The 17,500-nt window shown below is 61.6% G+C and overlaps 1 protein-coding gene across 1 annotated transcript in view; it reads right to left on the bottom strand.

Annotated features, from left to right (window-relative positions):
- Positions 1-17,500, bottom strand: part of AJAP1 (adherens junctions associated protein 1) — a 127,056-nt gene that overhangs the window by 69,178 nt on the left and 40,378 nt on the right. The window contains exon 2 of the mRNA XM_040459482.1: positions 2,721-3,535. Within this exon, the coding sequence (XP_040315416.1) occupies positions 2,721-3,531 (811 nt within the window). The 5' untranslated portion in view covers positions 3,532-3,535. The remainder of the gene's footprint in view (positions 1-2,720; positions 3,536-17,500) is intronic.

Genomic DNA, 17,500 nt, shown 5'->3' with positions numbered 1-17,500 from the left:
CCAAACCTGATTCCAAAGACACTCCTTGGGCCAACGGAACTGACCTGACAAATTCTTCACATCGCTTCCCCAAACCTTAATTCTCCCCATTGCGATACCCTCAGCAGTGAGTGGGCAGAGCTGGGAGTGTCTGAGATGAGAAGATCCCCATGTCCCTGGCAGCCTGTTTGCCCTTGACACTTGCCAGCTTCTCCTTGGAGGTACTCTTGCTGGGTATAGAAACACCTGGAGTGTGGGCAGGGTTCTGAGTTTGTGCTTGGTGTTGACGCGCTGAATCTCATGACAATCGTTTGGAAGAGATGTTTCTAAACTTCAATTTTCCTGGTGAAGAAAATGCAGCCAAGAGAGACGAGAACTTCCCCCATGGTCACACAGCTCCGTGCAGCAAAGCCCAGATTCACGGGCGATCTGAGGTCTGGACGCACATATCGCTAATTGTGCACGGCACGCACAGTCTCCCGGGCCACAGCTCTGGGACCCCCAAGACCACCCTTGCAGCCTGAATTCTTCCTGAGAAGCGCGAGCAGCTGTCATGCTCCACAAAGAGTCGGGAGCCCAGGCCCACGTCTGGTGCTGCCAGGGCAAGGGGATTCACAGGGTGCCAGCCTGGGCTCTCCGTGCCCGGCCTTGGGCCACTTACACAGGACCAGCTGGGCCGTAACACACCCAGCTCGAGGCTTCACCTCAGCACTTCCTGTCTTGCCTTGTTTGGCCGGGATGCTGAGGCCGCTGGCACCCCTTCTCAGCATCCTGCATCACTTCCCAGAATTCACATTTCTCTGCACTAAAAGCAAACACACATATTCCCCCTCCCTTGAAATCTGTTTTGCTAAACAAATTAATCTCGCACCAGATTATATTATGAAGAACCATAAATCTTTTCCAAGATAAGCATCTGTCGATTTGGATTAGTAACATCCAGTGTACTGTGAATTAATTTGGTGAGCCTTCTGATGCTGTCCCGAGCATTTAACTTTTAGTGATAACAAATGTAATTTGGAATCAACGGGAACACGTCTTCTCAGCCGTGCCTCTGCGGTAAGTGACGTATGTAGAGGGCATGACAGTGAACGCAGGCAGCACCGCCTTCTGTTACGAGGATGCCTTGTGAATTTACTGAAGTAAAAACAAATGCTTTGTAAACCGCTTTCGGGCGCCCAGCACAGACATGATGAACTGTGGGCTGCATGTCTGTAGTGACTGGGCAAAGGCAGCCCAGGAGATGGCCTGTGACAGCCTGCAGACCTTGTCCCGCAGTGCTCCGAGCCCACAGCCTGCGTCCCCGGGGCCTGGCCCTGGCCCCTGGCTTTGAGATGGAGATGGGTCTCCTGCTTTCATAGATATGTTGCTCTCTAGGAAAGAATTGCTCAGAATAAAACTTGCAGTTCTCTCGACCAGGTGAAGGCAGGAAGTAGGTCATGGAACAAAAGCCACCCACTCGGTGAAAACCTGTGCAACTCCCGACCAAGGCCAGAGCTATAGGAAAACCACCGATGCGGCCGACAGACCCCGAGGAGCGATACCCTTCTGCTCCCTGGGTCCTGAGAGTGCCTGCGTGGGGCCTGCGGAGCCCAAGCCCTTAGGATGTGGAGAAGCAAAGAAACGGGGAGCTGGAGGAGGCCCACGTCACCCTCACCCCTTCGTGCTGACACCCTGCAGTTTGCATCCTGTTTTATGAACCAAAAAGTACCACCGTTGGCCCAGGAGGTGTGTGGGCAGATCTGACCTGTGAACACCCTGGTCCCGGTGGGCGTGGGGCCGTGGCCCCCACAGAGGCAGAGGGAGCTGGACGCAGGTAGGAACACAGGGTCCCGGACTCTGCACTCTCCCTCAGTGGGCCAGGAAGCTGAGTGCATGTCTGACCCTGTGGACAAGCTGTGGCCTGGGAGGTTCTCAAGGGCTACGCCTTTAGAAGCAACTGGAAGAGGAGGCACAGGAGGAGAACGAAAAACAAAACCACGCTGCAGTAGATACTTGAAGGCCAAGAAATGGTAACCGTCCATATGCACCGAGGGTAAACGGAGGCAGGAGAACCAGAGCCGTGCCTCCTGACCCCCATCCGCCAGACACCTGCTAAGCCGTCTCCAGGGAAAAGATGCTCCCCAACCCGAATCAGTGTGCAGGACCTCAGCGGATACCGCAGGAAGACCTTCCTTACACCTGACCTCAATCTCTTCTGCTGTTTAAAGTGATCCCTAACTCCGGGCCAGTCTCGCAGCCACCCCTCCACAGGGCTACACCCTTGAGGGTTTTTGAAGACTCCAAACGTCCCCGATCCCATCAGCAAGTGTGCTCGCATCTCACCCCCAGGCTGGCCCGGAAGTCAGGTCCTCTGCCATTGGGGAAGATGTGGCTCTGGGCCTGGCAGGGTTTGGATGCCCTTAACACAGGCAAGGAAGGCACAACGTCCCTTTCAGGGCCACCACTAAGGAGAGACCCTCTACCATCCCCCTTCGACCAGCCGGAACAGCTTGGCTACAGGACAACCCCTGTTTGCAGGACACACAAGTCCATGGACACGCATGCCCCCTCTGTCCCCAAGGCTGCCACCTGACTGTCAACACTGCCATTGTTTTCGGTTCTGTCGCTCAGAGATGGGGAGTCCTGCCAAGTCGTGTCACCCAGGCCGAGTTGGGCATCTCTCGGAAGCCACACCCCCGGGGTGCCCTCCTCCCTACCCACCCCGGACCGAGCCCCAACCAGAAAAGAGGTGGCTGTACCTGAGGTCTCCCCCAGAATTCGTGGGGGCTTGACGTCTTCGCCATTGTCTTTGCTGGGACTGGTGGAAGGCTCCGTTGTGCTAGCCCCAACCGGGATCCTATTCCTTGGGCCCAGGGGCTCAGTGGCCCCCTTAGTCTGCAGCGTCATGGAGGTGGCCGTGGTGGCCGTGGCGGCGGTGGTGGCGATGGCCACGGTCGTCTTCCGTGTCTGTGAGATGGAAGCCGTGGTGGGGCCGTAAAGGCCTGGAAATGTGTTGGACTCCGGGGCCTCCTCCTCCCCCGTGGGTCCCCAGGCGATGAACTCCGTCTCGGTGGTGGGCCTGCTGCCCCGGAAGTCAAAGCCGTTGAAGCCGGCCCCCTGCACGTGCCTTTTCCCTCTCCGCAGGAGGGCCTGCTGGTCCGTGCCGGCCGCACCACCCGCCGTGGGCGAGGGGGCCGCGGCGGAGGAGGAGCCGAGGGAAGGGCTGGATCCGGCTGTGGCCGGGGGCTTGGCGAGCCCGCCTCTGGGCACCAGGGTGGCCACCTGGTCCCTGGGTCTGTGCGCCCGTTTGGCGCGCGGGCTGGGCATCTGGCCGTGGCTGCGCTCCACGCGGGCCGGGCGCGGGCTCCACACGGGCACAGGGATGCGCGCGGCCTGTCCACTCTTCAAACTCCACAGCCGGGGCGGCCGCTGCGGTGGCCGGGGCAGCAGCCGGAAGTCGGGGCCCGGGCCCAGGGACTCACACGAGGGCAGATCCATGGCGAGCTGAAACATGGCTATAAGTATCCAAGCATGGCTTCCTACGGAGCAGCCCGGCCAGCGGATGCACATGGAACTGCATGGAAAAGAGAGAGCAGTGTCAGCTGGGGGCTCGGGGCTCTGCCGGCCGTCCCTCCGCCCCCACCACGACGGGGAAAGAGCGCTGACCCTAACCGCACGAGGGAAACCGAAACGCTCCATCCGGGGACTCCGCAGTCCTGCTCAAGGGCCATCTCTCGAGCGGCATCTTAGAGGCTCGGCCGCCACGCACCTGCTCCCGGGATTCGGCCGCCCCGCCTGCACCGCACCTGTCTACCCGGGAGCGTGCAGCCCACGCGGCCGGCCGGCCGCGACCGCGCAAAGAAAGCGAGGCTCAAAACCCCCAGCTCAGCTGGCAAGATGACCTCAAAGACCAGATTAAAACGGAGACACGGAGGGGCGCGAGGTAGGAGAATGGCAGCGCTGGGGGCTCGGTCTGCCCCTCGGGTCACGCAAGTTACAGGCCCGGGGCAGGCGTCTCTGAGCACACATCCTGCCCCTCCTGAGGCCTGGGGACAGGGGCGCTCGTGGTGGGGATGAGCCAGGGGGGCTCACGGGACTTCACAGGGGGCACGGAGGCCCAGCATCTACTGAGCCCCGACCCGGCACCGTGGTCCGCGACCCCCCCCCCCCCCCCCCCCCCATCGCAGGCAAATGTGCGTGTCTTAAAGCAGCCTGTGGCCTCGGAGGCTGTACGCTGGGAAAACTTATTTCTGGATTCGGTTCAGAAAAAATGAGACCTGCTGTGGATAAGCTGGAAGTTTATCGATGCACCAACTCGGCCCAAGTGCCATTCTGGTGACATCTCGGCTTCCCCTATTTATCTTCAGCACAGGGACCCTTTGAAACCCTAGCGCCCACCCCCTGAGTGCCAGGAAGGCTGTGGGAAGGGCGCACCCCATGCCACCGGGGACAGCGGACGGGGCTGTGGGGACAGTGAAGCCAGGTGGGGGCACGGGCGTCAGGTGAGCACCCAGAGCACAGCGGACAGGCACGCAGAGGGTCTGGGGGCCCCGGGCCCATGCCCCCTCTCCCACCGGCTCAGACAATCGAGGGCTGGGCACAGGCGCCATTCAAAGTGAGTACTTGTCACCAGCCCCACGTGCGAACCCTGACAGGGATCCAGAAGTTGAGTGACCGCTGTGGGCGGGGGCGGCGAGGGCGTCCGGTGTGCTAAGCCGCCAGCCAGAAAAGCTGCTCGAGACCAGCCCCGTAGAAGAAACAGCTCATGGTTTTTCTCCATGAGGGTTTGCGTGACTTTAAAAGGGAATAAATGAGTGAGTGAGCAGGAGGCCGCATGTGAGTGAGTCACGTGTGCATGTGAGTGTGCACGGAGTGTGCCTCAGGACGCCATATCGGTGTGTGTGAGGGCTGACGTGGGGCCCGGATGTACCTGGGGGTGTGAGTGTGTCAGCAGGTGTGCACGAGTGTGAGTCTATGGGGGTGTCTGTGTACCCATCTGTCACATATGTGTGCGTGTGTGCACGTGTGCGGCCAGTGTGGGGTCCGCACATGTCGGCGGGCGTGTGGGCCTGTGTCTGTGTGAGCTACCCCCCCCCCCAACCCGCCCCGCTCTGCACTCACCCCACGTGCCTGGGGCCGCCTCCTCTCTCGTGTGCACTCAGGCACGTGCAGCTCCCTGCCTGTCATCAGGACGTTGAAAGGAACTTGTATTAATGAGCGCTAATTACCAAAGAGGACTAATCCCCAAATAAAAAGGCCCCAGTATTTTAATCAGAATGAAGGTGCTTTGCTGCAGAAATTAGAGTTTGCTCATTATGCTAATGCCTCCGCACCGAGTTTCTGCCCGCGTGCAATTTCTCTGCACAGCCAGCCAAGCTCCGTGCAGGGACCAGGGCCACTGTCACTGTGCACGGAAATTTAGGTCAGTGTGAGACACCCCCACGCACAGAGTAACACAGCTCCTCTGTGGCCACAGGTGACTCAGTGAGGATCGATGCCTCAGACCCCCCCGGTTCTCCCGCCACTCTGCACATCTGGATAGGAGTCCAACCCCCAGGGACATGGGGCCCTTCGTCAAGCAAGAGTGGCGCCTCGGCCCGGAGGGCCTCACCAGGCACCACCAGGCCCTTCCAGCCCTCACAGCCCCCACCAGGTCCCACCAGCCCCTTCCAGCCATCACCAAGTAAGGCCAGGCCCCTCCAGCCCTCACCAGGCGACATCAGTCCCCTCAGGTCCCACCAGGCAATGCCAGGTACCATCAGACCTCCACAGGCCTCAGCAGGCCTCAGCAGACACACCCAGGCCTCACCAGGCCCCAGCAGGCACCATCGGGCCCCTGCAAGCAGGCGCAGTAAAGAGCAGCCACGGAAGAAGCCACGAGCCGTCAGGACCCGGAGAAACGCCGCCCCAGGAAATTAAGACCACAGCACCCAAGCCCGTGCCTGCTGGCCTGCCCCAGCATCACTTCACACACGGGATATTTCTGTCATTTTTCACCAATCATGAGCTGTAATTGGTTACCATAGAAACCCCCTCATTTCCACGCCACCCAGCTGTTATGCAGAGAAACCCAGCGAAAGCAACGGCAGGGAACTCGCTTTGTTTCTCCTCTTCGAGTCCAGGTTCTTCCTTCTGGAAGCAGTGGATTTGTCCAGAGAGGGGACATTAGGAGGGCAGGTGGATGAGTCGGGACACACAGACGCTCCCCTTCACGCCGGCAGCCGGGAGACACCGGGCTGGGGTCGGGGACAGACACAGCCCCTCCCACAGGGAGGTCAGGGGCAGATTCTGTGGCCTGCAGGGACCCGAGGTCTCCCTACAGGGGTTAAAGGTCCCAGGGCCTCTGCTCTGTCACTGGAGCCGGCCAGCCCACATGTGCCGTCCAGACCTCCACGGTCTTGAGCCACACGCGGGGTACTTCCTGGGACGCTGCTGCTGTGCCCCGGCGTCAGGGGGTCCCGCCACACGAGGTGCAGCACGGGACCCCTCTCCATCCTTCCAGCGGGCCTGGACCCAGGAGCGCTCTGCCCTCTGACACGTTCTGGCACAGGGCTGCGAGGCCCCAGGCGGAGGGCTGTCGGCCACTATCCACGGCAGCGGAGTGCCCCTCCCACGTGCAGGAGGGAGGCCTGTGGCTGCCACCACCACCAGCGGCCGTCAGAGCCGCCACGGGAAACACCAAGGAGGCCAGGCCACAGTGCAGACCTCCAGGGCATCCGCAGGCCCCTTGGGAACATGCCCCCGGCTCTGCATCCATGGGGGCGGCTACCGGTGCCACGACAGGTCCAGGCCTCCTGTCACGGAAGGGTGTGGGAGACGGGCGCTCTTGCATGCGGTTGGGAGGTTCCGCAAAGCCTCAGTTACCCGCCGACCCTGCACCTTCCCCTCTTGGGGATAAACACAAGTGCACACAAACATGTGCACACGCGCGTTCAGGGCAGCTCCATTCACCATAGCGGGAAGCAGAAACGACCCAAGTGTCCACCAGGTGCGTGGACAGTGTGACACCCCCCCCCCCGGCCCGGGGGACGCTCTTCGGCCTGAAAAAGGAAAGCAGGCAGATACACGCTGCAGTGTGGACAGAGCCCGCCCAGGTCACGGCGGGGGGGAAGAAGCAGCTGGTCATGTCAGACACCACGTCGTTCGCTTCTACTCCTACCCAATGCCCAGAATCGGTGAATCCAGAGACAGAGAGTAGATTCCTGGTCGCCAGGAGCAGGGGGTGGGGGGCGGTGACTGCTAATGATTGTAGGGTTTCTCTTAGGGGTGATAAGAATGTTCTGGAAGGAATAGTGCTGATGGCTGCACAACCTTGAGGATACGTGAAAACCACTGAGTTTGGGGCATGTAAATCACGTGGCTGCGTCCAAGGGTGGAGGGACCAGCCTGGGGTGGGCATGGCGTCCCACTCTGCCCTCGGGCCCTGCCCGCTGAGGGGGGGAGGGGTGGCGGCTGGTGGGGGCAGGGTCCGGATGGGGGAGCTGCCGGCACGGTGCACAGTGTGCACTGGAGACCTTTCAGGCTTGCGCACGGTCCTCGCGGGGTCCTGGGCTCCTCTGAGCGCCCGGCTGCCCGGCCCCTCTGAGCCCCACGGCCCACGCAGGACCGCACCCCAGCCCCAACTCTGAAGGGCGAGCTCCCCCACCTCCGGCCGGCCGCGTCCCCATCAGAGCCACGGCTCCATCCACCTTTATTTTCTGGTTTCTAGCTTTTCTGGCTTTTCCCCCTTTTACATTTTTATTGAAATCTTTTTTTCCCTAAGAACAGGTTCATACGATTCAAGGGCTTGAGATTGAATTCGCTGCCTTCTGTGTGTTTTCTTCACAGAAGAAACCACTGTCGATTAAGGGAGACAAAGACTTGTCTTGTGGTTAAGGTCACACTTGTCCCCAGGGGGCTGGCGGGAACTGCCTCTGACAGGCAAGAGCCCCGGGGCGCTGAGACTCTGGGTTCGGCTGAAGGCTCACGCAGGGGCCCAGGGACCACGTGGCCCACGGGCTGCCTGGGAATCTCGCCACAGTCAGTGACAAGCCCCCCCCACCACCACAATCCCAGCACTACATTACCAAGGGTCGCCCCTGCCCCCAGAGTGTCCACTCAAGGGCTTGTCATCAGCTCGTCTGGGGCGCCAGCCACAGTCAGTGATTCTGTCTGATGGAGAGGTTGGTTCACAGATGTTTGGGATGGTGACTTCCTTAGCTGGGTCCCCTTCCGTTTCCTCCGGCTATGAAACGGGTGAGTTTTGAAGAGTTTACAAGAAGCGGGTGTCCCCCAACAGTGTGTGCTGTGCTTAGTGACCTGCTTCCCAAAATTAGCCCATGGAAAGGGGAGGGAAGTCACTTTTCAGTGGAGACACCTGGCACCCAGGGCCGTGGCCAGTGTCAAGGTCATCTGCACGGTGGCGAGTCATGCTGACAGCAGGCACTCCTGACGTGACGTGGTGGGGAGGGCACTGCCCCTCCTCCCACCCGACCACGAGAAAACCACCACACGAATCCCGATGAGGGACATCTGGCAGGATACCTGGCCCGTCCTCCTCCACGCAGTCAAGGTCATCAAACACCGGGGAAGTCTGAAAACCCGTCACCACCAAGAGGAGCCCAAGGAGACCTGACCACCTAAGTGCCGGGCGCTGCCCTGAGTGGGATCCTGGAGGAGAAAGAGGAAGTCGGCGAAAAGCTAGGGAAGTCCGGATAAAGTGCAGGCTTCTCGGACGGTACGGTGAGGACACGTGCCCCGTGGCGACGTGACAGTGAAGCGGAGGGGAGTCTGGGAGCAGAGAACACAGAGCCTCTATCCGCTTTGTTCTTCAGTTTCTGAAAATCCGCAGGGTTCTTGCAAACGCAAACCACCAACAAAGCAGGGCGGGACCAGGACAGGTCTGGATGTGGGGGTCACGCCGGGGGTGAAGGGGCCTCGGCAGGGGCTCCCCGGGTGAAGGGACGTCCACCTGGGGGTGGGGGTGGGGTCTCAGGGTGGGAGCACCCACAAAGGAGCATGGCCTTCCTCTGATCACGCTGTTCTGGAGGACCTGAGCTCCGCCAGGCAGGGAAACGTGGCTTTTGGTGGGGAGCGAGACCCTGGGGCCCAGTGTGGGTTAGGTTTCTCGACCCCTGTGGCTCCAAGTTCTCTGGCACGACGGCCCCGCACAGAGGGGGCCAGCAGGCTGCCCCTCTTTCCCCTTCGCACTTGTGCCCCCAACCGCCAACAGGTGCAGCGCCTCCGGCCAGACTCCGGGGGCAGAGACCCACCCTCCCGCACCCCCACTCGGGGCAGGACACCCCCGCCTCAGCTCCGGAAGAGAGCTCGCACTTTCTTCTGGAAGGTAGTCACTGGCTCAATTTTCCTAATGAAAGAAAAGGGCAGCCGTGACTCACTTGAATGGCTTCCCCACCCGATGTCATTACTGTCCTGTCAGAGCCACCCCTCGCTCACTCTACCCCGTGACTCACTACGATTAAGAGCGCCCCTCTCTTTCAGGAAAGGTGTGCTGGGGCGCCTACAAGGCTTTCGTCCTCAGTGGCCCCAAGGATGTCAGGCACACACGTGATACTTGATTCACGGGAAGGAGCAGTGTAGGAACCATTCATTCGCTTGGGATAGAAACCTTGGGAACGACACCAAGGGTGCTCCGGCCCACCCCAGAGCAGGGGCGCCAGCTGTGCGATTCTGGGGTCCCTGAGCGCCCTCCCCCCACTGGAGTGGGTCCACTCCTCAGTCAGACTCCTGGGTCCCACCCTGGGTGGGCCAGGGCTGGTGCGAATGTCCTGCCCACTCAGCAGGGGGCGGGGGCAGGGGGCAGCACTCAGCACCCGCATGAGGCCAACAAGAGCCCCGCGCAGCAAGCTGCCAACACACCTGGACCCCGAGTCCAGGACTCAGGGACTTAGGGTCCCAACAATCCCAGACCCGTGGGACCGGGGACACACTGAGAAAAGTAAAGCAAACGAAACCTCCATGACCCACAGCCATGGAGGCTCTAGTCCCTCGACCATCCGCATGGTGGCTCCTCCCCCGGGGTGGGGGTGCTCGGAGGGCACCGGTCCCCGGCAGGTGCTACTCCACACTCCTGCCAGCCTTGTACAGCAGCCGAGGCCCCGCGGTTCCCGGACATTGCTTCACAGGCTCCCGCAGGTGATTACTGGGCACCTCGCTGCTGCCTTGTGGCCCATGAGGCACATTCACACACATATCAGCCATTCTCCCCGGGGGTGATTTTACCCCCGGGGGACAGTCAGCAATGTCCACAGACACTTTTGGTTGTCACCATTCAGGGGTGCGACTGGCACTTAGTGAGAGCCCCGAGATACGGAGAGCCTCCGGCAGTGCCCAGGACGGCCCCCACAAAGACGTAGCGGCCCCAGTGTCCACAGGGCCGGGGCTGAGAACCGCCCCCCGCCCGTATTCTCTTTGCTCCTCCGAGGGCCTGGTGAGGGGGGAATGACCATCGTTATCCCCCGGAGAAAGAGGCTCAGAGATGACCCACCCACTCCTGCTGCAGAAGGAGCACTGGACGCTGGGGACACAGGGAACTCGGGCCCCGCTGCCTGGCTTCTATCCCGGTGCCACAATATGCTGGCTGTGTGAGCATGGGCAATCCACACAACCTCTCTGTGCCTCTGTTGCCCCACGCCACGGGGTGTCACAGGACTCCGTGGGGACTACTGGACGCCTGGCTCCTTGTGGGCACCCACCAGCACCAGCCATGGCCCCCCCCCCCCCCACACACACACACCCCTCGAGGCTGTCAGTGGTCCTGAGGAGGCTCCTGCTCTCTCTGGGAGCTCTGGAGCAGGGCGTCGGCAGGATTCGGAGGCACGGGGGATGTTCTCGACAGCCTTCACAGGTGCCTGGAGGAGACTGAAGGATAGCAACGTGCTGGCGTTCTGGTTGCCTGGGCAACGTGCCCGCAAGCATTCTGGAGGAGTGAGGTGGTGACAAGCGGTGGGTGGGTAGCACCGTGGGTGGGAATGTTCTCTCCCCAGGAGCGGGGAGCAGGGCTTCTGCGAGACTGACACAGCCCTGCTGCTGTGGCCGGGTCTCTGGTCCCCGCTAGGACCAGCCCTCCAGGACCAGCAGGTCCCCTCGGCTCAGCTATGGTCCCTCCTACCTCGTTTCTGTGCCCTCTCTGGGCAGTGCCCAGGATGTGGCCAGCAGCTGCCCCAGCGGCCGGGCAGCCTCCCCAGGTCTGCCAGCCCACCTTGGCAGGTACCCTGGGCCACACCTCCCACGCTTCCTCTGCAGGTGGGGGCGGAGGTCCAGATGGGCCCCCGGCCCAGGGTCAAGTCATGTCCCTCCGGGCGAAAGCGCAGACTCGGCAAAGCCAGACGGTTTATAAGAGCTGGACCGGAACCTTGCTGCCTGGTGATCCGCCCCCAACACCAAAGTCAAGGCAGAACGAGGAGGCCCAGGAGAGCCCTGCAAACTGCCAGAATGTGTTCTCCGCCTGGGCCTCCCATGAGAGTCACCTGCGGGGGGGGGGGGGGGGGGGAGGGGGGGGGAGGGTGGTGCTCACAAAATGCTGGGACCCAGGCCCCACTGTGCACCCACTAACCATCATCTTCGGGGGAGAAGTCCAGCATCACTAACGTTTCCAGAGGCTCCCCTGGGGGTCGTACAGGGTTGGGAGCAGAGGAGCACAGTCCATTCCTCGCTCAGACCATGTCGGTCCTACTTTATGTCCACTTTTATCAAGAGATCAAGGATAGGACAGTAGGGAGGAAGGGACACCGCGGGCACACGGTGCTGGGTGCCGGGTGACCCCTCCGAACAGGGCCCTGGGCACAGCACAGGCACACGGTGGCCCCCGGCCTGCGTGCTGCCTCTCCAGGCTGCCCCCTGCCAGGATGTCCGGCCAGGCAGATGTTCACGGGCAATTTCTCACGCAGTCACGGGAGAAGACCAGAGCCAGCGCACTAACACGCGTTTTCGGAAATCCAGCCCAGACAGGAGGGGGCAGGGAGAGCGCACCGATCCGTAACCCACGCGGGCTGCGCGATGGCCCCACGCCCGGCCCTGGGCTCAGCACCTTCCACCACCGCCACATGCCGCTCGCTCGGTGGCCCTCGGAGAAGGAACACTGCTACTCTCCTCTCGCACAAGAGAGAGAAGCCAGAAATAGCAGCGGCGTGTTCTCTGGGAAGAAGTCTCTCGATACAACTGCGAGCCTGGGGGAGGCGAGCGTTCAGCCCAGCAGAAGGGGTGCCAGGAGCACGCAGTTGTCCGGGCCCCTCTCACGCTGGGAAGCAGGCACCCCGAGCCCCCCACCTGCGGCTCCCGGCGACACACCGCTCATCGCCGACCGTCCTGACCCGGAGGAGTGGACGCCCAGAAACAAAGGCCCGGCTTCCAGAGCATCCGCGGAAGGCCCCCACCTTCTGGCTGGGATGCCATTGTCACGCTGGCGTGCACGAAAGTCGTTGCGCGTTTAGGGCTCTGTGTGCGCCACCCGACAAAAGCAGGCCCTCCATGGGCTCCACAGAGACGGGAAGCAGGTGTTGATGGGGGTGTGGAGGGCGTGGCAGGGGGGGAAAGGTGGCCGGGCCACCGGGGCAGAAAGCCCAGTTCCACTGCTACCTCACCCACCGCAGGGGACAGGGACCTGCCTGGGCACCATCTCCCAAGGGGGCCATGCGCCCGCCATGTGCAAGGGGATGCGACGATAACCAGATGCCAGCAGAGCTCTCAGCAAAGGGCCTGGGGCTGCCTAAGGCTGGGACCCCTGCTCTCGCCACTGGCTCCAGAACTCCCAGGACCAGCCCTTAGGAAAAGCTGGGGTGAAGCTGGAGTCCTTCCCAGGACACCCGTTCCAAGGGACTCAGCAGGGCAGGGCACCCCGGGTCCCTGCACCTCAGGGAAAACTGAGGGGGGGGGATGAGATCAGTGTGTAGGAGCTGAGTGGGTGCACTGAAGGAGGCGAAATCACAGAGAACCAGAGAGGCTCAGAGCCTTGCGTGAGGCACGGGCGCTGGGCCAGGAGCACCACGCAGAAGGACAGACAACCGTCCATCAGGCAGCTGACTGGAGCTGGGGGAAGGGCAGATGACCTTGAAGGTCCTTCTGAGTCTGTGATGTGCAGATTTCAGCACGAGGGTCCACCTTCCACGGTCAAAGGCAGACCCAGCCCAGCTGGGGGAGCCCCGAAGTCCTCAGCCTTTTCCACACCCTGCGGCAAGCACATCACCGTCCTCAGTCCTTTATACCTGAGTGTAAATGAGGCTGAGAGAAACGGGGCCCTTGCAGGGGGTCAAGGGACTCATTCAGCAGCCTGCACGGGACACAGGTCCTGTGGTGGGGAGGGGGCTGTCACAGCTCCTCCGTGGCCCATGTGACAACCCACCTTCAGTCCACGGATGGGGAAAAAGGCAGTGGTAACTTGGAAACAAGCTGGACTTGCCAAGAGTGCATGAATCATCTATGCAAATCCTACAATGTAGGTCACGGCTCCTCTCATCTCCAGCCACAGAAAGTCCCCGTGTCCCCATCAGGAGAGGATGTGACGAGGAGAGAAGCCCTTCTACCCCCCACCCCAGCACCCCACCCGAGCACCACCTGCCGACCCGGGAGGACACTGGACACAAGTCCCTATGGGCTGTGGGTGAGCCCACAGACACAGACGTGCTGCCCTGGGGAAGTGCCCCTGGGCGTGAGGCCCCCCCTGAGCGCCGGCAGTGGCCCCAGGACAGGTCTCCTGGGCCAGTTCCCATTTACCCCCCTCCACACCTTCCGAGACGCAGCCCCTGTCCAGGCACCGGTGAGGACGGTTCACCTCCTAGCGCAGGGCGCCTTGGGACTCACTTCACAGCTGCCCGCCCTGGGGCTGGGCGCAGAGGGACTGAGTGGTTGGGGTGCAGGACAAGCTTCCAGCCAGAGTCACACGAGCTGGAGGAAGCTCCCCCTGACCAGACATCCCTGCGCTACCCACCATCAGAGGTTTCCCAGCCTCTGAACACAAGCAGTGACGGGGGGCTCACTACCTCTAGAGAGCACAGAGCTACGTGTGGGGCAGCGTCTCAGAAAAGCCTCCCCGTGTGAACCAAAGATGCTTTTGTGCGGTTGGTTCCCACTCCCCGCTGTGTCCTGCGGGGACTCGACTCATCCGATCCCTGGGCTGTACTCCCAACACACACACACACACACACACACACACACACACACACACACTTGTACATGCACAGACACGCACACACATTCACACCCACGCTTACATACAGAGGCACTCACACGTACGCGCACAAACGTGTGTGCACGCACAGACGCGCACGGGAACACACATTCCCAGCCACCCCTTTCCGGCTCTCCCTCCTGTGCCAGACTGGAGAGCCGCCCCGCGTCCTGGCCACCTCCACCAGGCAGGCACCGTGCTGCCTGAGTCTCCCAGCTGTGTGTCCAGAGCTTGGCTGCAAACACAGCTTGGCAGAAAGCTGCTGTGACAGCCACCGCTGGCGTGAGGACAAAACACCGTCGTTTGGGAAAACTCTTTCCAAAAGAAGCCGGCGGGGCTGGGCCAGCTGGGTCACAGTGTCCAGCTCTTTCTGACGAGGGCGTCCCAGCCATCACCGTCCCAAGAAACAGGTGCTGCAGGACTTCTTGCCGGAAGGTCCGGGGGGCAGAGTGGCTCTTCCAGGAAGGCCCAGAGCTTCTGGGCAGCAGCTGTGACTTGAAAGGGGAAGAAATCCTGTGTTTTCTGGGAAAGCCAAGTCCCCGGCGCCGGGATCTGAGGGAACGAGGGCCAAGGAGGCCTCCACCCCGCCCTCCCCCTCATCCCAAAGCACCTGGCCTCAAGCTCTGGGCGGTTCTGTCCGGATGTGACTGCCGAGAGGGGTTCAGTGTCAGACCGCATCATCCTCTCTCGAGAGGGTTTCAAACGATTCTCCGGAAAGTTCTCCACCCTGTGCCCCAGCACGGATGGCAGTGAGCTACTGACAAGCTCTCTGGTGGCATCTGTGACACGCAGGTCTGACTCCACATCTTATCTCCATCATGCACCCGAGCTCCGCGCTCCAAAGGGCATTTCTGTCGCAGACGGGGCAGAAATGGTCATTCCCGCTGTACAGATGGGGACACTGAGGTGGGAAGGGGTTAAGTGGAGGGGGTGATAGGAACAGAGCCGGGCTCTAAATCCGGCCTCCCTCTGCCCGTCACCCACATCACCCTCCACCGTCTCGGGGGAACCATCTCCACCAAGGGGGCTGGACGGCTCCTCCGGGCCAAACCCAAAGGCCTTCAGTGATGTCACTGAACACCATCTACCAAGGTCGTGAGACTCCAACACTGTCCCCTGGCTGACAGTGTGGGCAAAGTGCCCTCTCCCCGAGGACCACCCATGCTGATCCTCACGGGAGGACGAGGGAGGAGAGAAACAGCCGCCCACGGAAGCCCTGAACCTTCTAGGCAGCCGCTGGGCACTGAGCCGTGCTCTCATAGGAACATGGCCCTGGTGAGAAGAATGCACCCCAAAGCCAGAGCCCAGAGACGCCTGGTCATCTGCCATGGTGGGACACAGGGCACGTTCTCGCACAGACGGACCACTCCACACACAGTCACGGGCATCTGTAGCCCTCTGCTACCACACCCCGCTCTGTGGACACTCATGACCACCTACGACTGCTGAGTTTCAAACCCAGCAGACACAACCCAGGCCACGCTGAGGACAGCCGCCCACTGCCTCCGGCCAAGCGCCGTCTTCCCTCAGGGTCACCCTCCCACCTCCCTGAGGCCTTGCTGTGTGTCCCTCCGAAATTCGTGTGTGAAAGTGCGAACCTTCAGGGACCTCAGAATGGGACAGTAGAGATCAGGTCTTTGCAGAGGTGATGAAGATAAACTGAGGTCATTAGGATGGGTCGTACTCCAACAGGACCTGTGTTCCTATAAGAAGAGGGGATTAAGGCACAGACACCCCCAGAGGGATGACCGTGTGAGGACACAGGGAGAGGATGGGTGTCCACAGGCCACAGAGAGAGGCCCGGGAAGAGGTAGCCCTGTGGGCGTCTTGACCTCAGCCTTGCAGCCTCCAGGATGGGGTGGGGTGGGGGGAACCAATGTCTGCTGTGTAGGCCGTGCGGCCAGCGACGTCTGCGTGGCGGGAGCTGGGCAGACACAGGCACCCTCTCCCACTGTTGCCCGGCCTCTGCTCCCTTGGGTCCTGGCCTCGGTGCCTGGGGCTTGTCTGTGGGAGATCCGATACCACGGCCTGGACCTTGCACATGCAGGGGTCACTCACCAACACGACTCCACCTCCCCGGGGTCTGCACCAGGCTGGCTGCCCCAGTCTGACCCCCCTGATGGCCAGCTCCCAGCAGAGCTCCACGCGGCCTCTGCAAAACTCTTGGCCGCTTCACAACGGCACCCCCATCCGTGTGTGCCCAAGACAGCAATGCCAGAAATCTAGAAGCCATCTGATCCCCCCCTTCCCCTCCCCATCCTGAAAACACACGCTCAGCGAGCCCTCTCCATCCCTCCCCACCAGGCAGGGGTTCTCGGCCTCGGAGCATGCAGGTTTGGGCAGGACCGGGCAAGAGTCTGGAGGCATCCCTAGCCTCCACCCACAAGATGCAAACGGTACCCATCACCCCCCACAAGTGTGACGAGCAGAACTCTGTCCGGACACTGGCACACGGCCCCTAGGGGAGACCACCTGTCCTGCTGGGACACACCTGGAGTCCACTCACCATCTCCCCTCCCCCTTCCCCAGGCCACCACCTCAGCTGATGCCCCACCTGCTCCCCACCATCCGTTCTCCACCCAAAGTGATGCTGAGACTCCAGGGGCCAGAGCCCTGCTCCTTCCCGCTCAGCCTCCTCCTTCCCCCGGCCGACCCAGAACAGACCGCACCCCCCCCCCCGGGGCCCCCAGCCCCTCTCCTCCTGGCTTTGATGATCTCTTTCTCTGGGCTGATGCCCATGAGAACAGGAACGGAGCCCATCTTCCTCACAGGGTCCCCCGAGGAGCAGGGAAGCTCCGGATGCACAGGAGACCCCCCATAAATATTTGCTGAAGGAACGAATGAATGAGGGCATCCAGTGATGGGAGTGGTTCGGTCACCTGGTGTCAGGCAGAGAAAGGGGTCCCAGGACAGTCACAGGACCGCGGTCCCTGGGGACCCCGATCATCATGGATCTCTGACAGGTTCTCACAACCCTGACCCCACTAGCGGAGGAACAGTGCTGAGAGCACGCCGTCCCTGCGTGCATGGAGCCCAAGCCCCCAGCTGGGAGGGACCTCACCTTGTCCCCTACCAACTCAGATGGTGGGTCTCCTCCCAAGACTCTCCTTGATGCACCCCGAGTCAGGGGATGAGGCTCCTTTTCCTCTGGCACTAATTCCCAACACAAGCTGACAACTACCCCCCCCCCTTTCTCTCTCTCTCTGAGTCCCTTGGCACCCAGTGATCTTGAGGTCACCTCACTTGGGGCAGGAAGGGCCATTTTGCAGATGGTGGGATTTGGGGCTCTGGTGCTCCAAAGAGGACACTCTCCAGGCCCATCCTCTCCCACCACCTCCAGGAAGCCCCCTGCCCCTCCTTAGACACCCTGCAGCC

The sequence above is a fragment of the Herpailurus yagouaroundi genome, unplaced genomic scaffold (assembly GCF_014898765.1).
Source record: "Herpailurus yagouaroundi ecotype Mexico unplaced genomic scaffold, PumYag 77, whole genome shotgun sequence".
In the NCBI taxonomy this organism is placed as follows: domain Eukaryota; kingdom Metazoa; phylum Chordata; class Mammalia; order Carnivora; family Felidae; genus Herpailurus; species Herpailurus yagouaroundi.
The sequence above is the reverse complement of the archived record's forward strand: the minus strand, read 5'-3'. Positions and strand labels throughout refer to the sequence as shown.